This window comes from Triticum aestivum, chromosome 1D (assembly GCF_018294505.1).
Source record: "Triticum aestivum cultivar Chinese Spring chromosome 1D, IWGSC CS RefSeq v2.1, whole genome shotgun sequence".
Lineage (NCBI taxonomy): Eukaryota > Viridiplantae > Streptophyta > Magnoliopsida > Poales > Poaceae > Triticum > Triticum aestivum.
In genome coordinates this window covers 372137483-372143539 of record NC_057796.1, presented here as the reverse complement: position 1 = coordinate 372143539, position 6057 = coordinate 372137483, and the positions used below count along the sequence as shown (strand labels likewise).

The 6057-nt window shown below is 50.0% G+C and overlaps 1 protein-coding gene across 1 annotated transcript; it reads left to right on the top strand.

Moving 5' to 3' along the window:
• Nucleotides 1–241: 241 nt before the first annotated feature.
• LOC123182165 (histone H3.2) lies at nt 242–929 on the top strand. The gene has a single exon (XM_044594641.1). The coding sequence runs from the start codon at nt 331–333 to the stop codon at nt 739–741; it is 411 nt and encodes a 136-aa protein (XP_044450576.1). The 5' UTR covers nt 242–330; the 3' UTR covers nt 742–929.
• Nucleotides 930–6057: the final 5128 nt, after the last annotated feature.

Sequence of the window (6057 nt, the reverse complement as noted above, 5' to 3'; positions counted from 1 at the left end):
GGGCCACACGGTCACAGCCCACTGGGAACCGCAACCAATCAGGGCGCAGGAACCACAACGCCGCGGATCGCCCCCCACGATCCGCGTGCCTCACCCGAGGCCACATCACCACCGTCCACTCCTACCAAATCCAACGCTCCAAACCCACCTTCCCTCCGAAAACAATCACCCACCCGCCCCCGAAACCCAAAATTTCCGCAGCCTCGCGCCCGCCCGCCGCCTATTAAATCCTCCCGCTCCCCCGTCCTTCTCCTCACTCCAATCCCATCCTCCATTCCCAGATCCCCCAAGAGCTCGCACTCCCCCACCCCACCCCAGCCTCTCGTCCCGATGGCCCGCACGAAGCAGACGGCGAGGAAGTCCACCGGCGGCAAGGCGCCGCGGAAGCAGCTGGCGACCAAGGCGGCGCGCAAGTCCGCGCCGGCCACCGGCGGCGTGAAGAAGCCCCACCGCTTCCGCCCCGGCACCGTCGCGCTCCGCGAGATCCGCAAGTACCAGAAGAGCACGGAGCTGCTGATCCGCAAGCTCCCCTTCCAGCGCCTGGTGCGGGAGATCGCGCAGGACTTCAAGACCGACCTCCGCTTCCAGAGCTCCGCCGTCTCCGCGCTGCAGGAGGCGGCCGAGGCCTACCTCGTCGGGCTCTTTGAGGACACCAACCTCTGCGCCATCCACGCCAAGCGCGTCACCATCATGCCCAAGGACATCCAGCTCGCCCGCCGCATCCGTGGCGAGAGGGCCTAGAGCGCTTCGAGCTTGGTTGGAGGTGTAGAGGTGTTAGCTTCTGAATCTGTGTTGCGTGGTGGAAATCTGGCGTTGTGGTAGTAGGATTCCTCTGTTCGTGCCATCGTGGCTGTGTTATGTTCCTGTTCTGTGTCTGATGTAACCATCTTGTTACCATCAGCAATGAAAAGTTGGCTATCGGATCTGAATTCTGTGCTGTGTATTTGTTTGTCAGTGTGATCTTGCCCCAACTTTGAACGGAAGTTGGATTACTGGTAGCTTCGAGTGTCAACTGAAAGCCCCAAACTAATTGCATGCCACCTTTGTGTGCTTCTGAATCTCACAGACAAACCAATTGCATTACTGGTATTTTCGATTGTCAATTGAAATAGTGTGTCGGTATTATTCCTGCCTGTTTGTTGATAATATAATACGGCTAATACATTTCTCGTTGTATTTCTTACAGACGGCCTTGCAGGATGTGTTGCTGCTGTCCTGAACCATGATATTTTCTATCTATAACACCTGTTCAAAATGACCTGATCAGAATATTTACTCTGAATATGCTTTTGCCATCCAATCTGAGCCCATTTTCGTCTCCTGAACAAATAAAAGTACTGTAGATCATAACTTCCTTTTTCCCGATTGGAAACTGGAGTGTAATTTGAATATTCTGATCAATGGTTAAGCTAGTATGTGATGATAATCCTCAAGCCTGGCCAACCCGTCAAACATTTTTCCTGATGTCTTGCCAGCATTGGGTATGTCATTCTCTGAGCTCTGAGGTGTCTGATGGGTTGCTGCTACTCGTCACTGGTTCACTGTAGTCGTCATTCTGAGCAGGACTACAAGAGTAATGGCTCCATGAAAGATAGTAAGTTGAATCAGGTATCATGCGTGGGAAAACTAATAGCCATTCAAAGCACCCCACTGGAAAAATCCATCCAAACCTATATATGTGCATCATTTTCTTAAAATAAAGAAATGGCACGCAGTACAAGCCTAAATACACAAATTAATTGTCACTATTTTTTTTCTAACATATACATATATCCGTGTCATCTTGTTTTCTAGGCAGTCATGTATTTGGTGTGAAATCCCCTCAATCGTTTGTTATCCAGGCAGTCAAAACTAAGTTCAGTCTGCACACTTGTACATGCATTTCTTTTAACTGAACTTGTAAAAGCATCAGATCTATAATATTCAGAGTTTCTACTCAAACAAATATTACATGGCAATAGTTTGATGCTGCCGCTGTAGGAGCCTGAGTACGCGGTGATGTTTGCGGCTAGTTCAAAATTTAAACATTGATTCACAGAAATTTCTTTCATACTTTATGCAGTATTTACTTGCATTGTTATTTTTATGTTTTTCTTGAAGGTGTAAACCGCACCGGGGGTGGGGGTGGGGGGTGGGATGAGGCTCCCCATCTGAATATATTACAAAAATGATTTATTTTTTATGGTTGTATGCAGTTGAGGAATATGGAATGAGGAAGAGGATAAGGACTATGTTGGCAGAACCTTTTAATGCAGTTCTTGTTGTGGCGACAGCATATATCATTAGGAAGAGGAGACAAGGGAGATAAGTCGTTTTAGTGATGACGAGGACAGGCATAAGATTAGGAGGTATGTGCTGAAAAATATATATGATGGGTCTTGAAGTAACATGCTATGACGAGCCGCGTTGAACTGAAGGAACATTCTGTATGTGGGAGGTGTGGGCTGCATGACAGCGTGCATATTACAGTTGAAGAAAGCTTATTCTGTATGTCATTGACACATTTTTTTTTTAGGCTAACTGGCAGGTGTTCTGCCTTTTCATTAAGATTAGGAGAGAAACAGGGTGTTATAAGAGGAGCAGGGGTAGGAAAAGAGAGGATCCAGTAGCCTTAGGCTCTGGCTATACATCCATACTGTCTACGTTTCCTGACTATGGGGGAACAACAGGGAGAGGTCATCGTACGTCAGGCGAGAGACAGAGGCGGCCGTGCTAGATGTCTGTCGAAAAATTCTTCTGTTGCGTTCGTTCCAAATGTGCCATGCATGGTAGGCGGCGGCTACAGCAGCTTGCTTGCTTATGGAAGAGAAATGAAGCCACCAATCTTCAGTTGCCTGGAAGGGAGGCATCGGTTGGAGTTGCAGCCCTGGGGAGGCTCTGCCAAGGAGATGCCACACCTCCCTGCTGTACGAGCACTGGGAAGAGAGGTGCAGTGCCGTCTCAGGCAGCTGGTCGCAAAGCACACAGGTCGCCGCTTGCGTGCCGCCTCTGGCGCGAAGCCTATCAATAGTAGAGAGCCTGTCCAGCGACATTAGCCAGACAAAGAATTTGACCTTGGTCTCCATTCTCAATGACCAAATCTTCGCAAGCGCCGGCCGGGTGATGGCACCAATGAACTGAGCATTGTAGGCTGTTTCGGCACTGTATGCACCATTAGACGTCCAGTTCCAGTTGATTGAATCCTCATTGTTTGTGAGAGTGATCTGCTGAATAAGGCCCCATAGGTTGATAAATTCATGGAGGGCGTCAGGTGAGTTCAGGCGCTGGAGCCCTTTCATCCACCGACCATCCGTCAAAGCCGCAGCAACCGTTGCGCTTTTTCTTGCAGCCAGCGGGAAAAGGTTGGGTGCGATGTCTTTTGGAGCAGAGCCATTTAGCCACCGGTTGGACCAGAAGGATGCTGTTGTACCGTTGCCGAGTGTAATGGTGGTGGAAGCGTTGAACAGCTGGTGGTCGGTGGGGCTGCATGGTGTGTTAGATCCAATCCAAGGTCTGGAGGATCGCTCCCAGGCAAACCATAGCCATCTAATCCGAAGTGCCCTGCTGAAGAAATCCAGATTCTTAATGCCCAAACCGCCACGATTCTTAGGGGAGCATACTTGTCTCCAGTTGAAAGCACATTTTCCACCAGGAGCATCATCATCACCGGTCCACAGGAAACTTCTTCTGATCTTGTCGATTCTCTTGACGAGCCACTTTGGAGGTGGGAAGATAGTGAACATATAAGTGGTCAAAGAGGTGAGCACAGAGTTGATGAGAGTGAGCCTGCGAGCCTTGTTGAGAAGCTTTCCTTTCCATTTTGCTAGCCGAGCAATAATCTTATCAATGAGAATCTGGAAGTCGGCACGCCTCGGATTACGGAGCCCAAGAGGGAGGCCCAGATATTTGCACGGGAAACAGCAGGTGTCCCCTTCAAAATCAGTCAACAGATCAACTGCTTCATCGGGTTCCAAGTTGATGGGGAAGGCAGAAGATTTACTGAAGTTGGTGTGCAGTCCAGAAATCTGCCCAAAGATGGCCAGGATGGAAAGAAGCGATGCCACCTCCTCTTTAACTGGGTTGATGAAGAGAGCTGCATCATCAGCGTACAAGCTAATGCGAAGTTTAGGCGATCGATGAGCGATCGGGCTAAGAATATTGGCGTCAGAGGCTTTGGAGAGGATCGCTTGTAGTGGTTCAATGGCCAGTAGGAACAGAAAAGGGGATAAAGGGTCGCCTTGTCGCAACCCACATCTATGGTAGAAGGGAGGACCAAGGGTGCCGTTCAGCAGCACACGGGATGAAGTTGACGCCAAAGAAAGGGCAACAAGGTCTCTGAATCTCTAACCAAAGCCGAACTGAGCGAGGGCATCCAGAAGATAGCTCCAGCGGACGGAGTCAAATGCTTTCGCAATATCAAGCTTGATGAAAATGGCCTTCTTTTTAGTCCGGTGAAGGTTTCTGATCAGGTTTTGGACGTAGAGAAAGTTGTCCTGAATGCTGCGGTTCTTCAAGAAAGCACTTTGGCTGTGGGAGATGAGTTGTTGCACCTCGGGTGCAATCCTAGTTGCCAGCATCTTCCCAAGAAGCTTGGCCACACTATGTGTCAGACTGATGGGACGAGAATCAGATGGCCGCAGTGCGTTGTCCTTCTTCGGGATGAGCGCGATGTAGGCCGTGTTCAGCAGATTTCAGCAGGTTCCGTTGAGAGCAGATAGTTGGTTGAGAGCAGCTAAGAGGTCCACCTTGATTGTGTTCCAGCAAACCTTGTAGAAGACCCCAATAAATCCATCAGGCCCCGGTGCTTTCTCAGTGGGGGAGTTTTTGATTGCGGCAAGAAGCTCATCCTCATCAAAAGGAGCATCAAGGTGGCTCAAATCAGCGCTGGGCAGGTGCAAATATTCCCAGTTCACTGCTTGTGCTGGGACATCATCATAGGGGCCGAGGATATGAGAGAAGTGATTCAGTAGTGCTGCCGCCTTGTCATCTTTGTCAGAGATCACTGCACCACTGACATGTAGGAAAGGAATGTGATTCTTTCGCCGACGACCATTTGCCCTCAGGTGAAAGAGTCTGGTGTTGGCATCACCGGCCCTAATCCAGACCATCCGAGATCGTTACCGCCATTTGATGCGTTCGACGGCCGCAAAGGCGAGCAGCTGAGATTTCAGAAGTCGGCGCAGCTCGAATCCCTCTGTTGACAGGGTGCGGCTCTCCTGGGCAACATCAAGCTGCAAGATGACCTCAGATTGGAATTTTTGTCGGCGCACAGTCAACCTGCTCCAACATTTAAGAGCTTTGGCCACCCTCGTCAGTTTAATGTGTAGCCGTCGGACAGGGTTGGTGGAAAGAACCGGCTTGTTCCAAGCTTCAAAGACAGTTTCTTGGAAGCCAGCGGCCTTGTAACACCCCGCATGTATCTTGCCATATTTATAACTCCGACTCTTGCCATTTCCGGCTATGTGTTATGATATTCCCTCCGTTGTCAGGTTTTGTCTTTCGTTTTGTATTTTGTCATATTATGCATTTTCATATCATGTCATCATGTGCATTGCATTCGCATACGTGTTCGTCTCTTGCATCCGAGCATTTCCCCGTTGTCCGTTTTGCAATCCGGCGCTCCTATCTCCTCCGGTGCACCCCTCTTGTTTTCTTTCGTGTGCGTGTGTCAAACCTTTTCGGAATGGACCGAGGCTTGTCAAGTGGCTTTATTATACCACCCGGAGACTACCGGTCAAGTTTCGTTCCATTCGGAGGTCGTTTGGTACTCCAACGGTTAACCGGGCATCCGCAAAGTCCATTTGAGTGTCCAGCACAACCCCCTCTAAAACCAGGCCAAACCCACCAAACTCTCTTCCATGCTCTAGGTCGTTCGATCACGATCGTGTGGGCGAAAACCGCACCTCATTTGGAGTCTCCTAGCTCCCTCTATCTATAAATATGTGGGCATCCCGAAATACATTCTCAGTCCAACCCTAAAAAAATCCCTCCGCGCCGCCGGACGCGTCCGTACCCCGCCGGACACGTCCGCCGCCGCACCCCGACTAATCGCAGCGCGCCACGTCACTCTCTCTCCTC

Coding starts and splice junctions, on each gene's coding strand:
- LOC123182165 (XM_044594641.1), top strand. CDS start 331: ATGGCCCGCACGAAGCAGACGGCGAGGAAGTCCACCGGCGGCAAGGCG.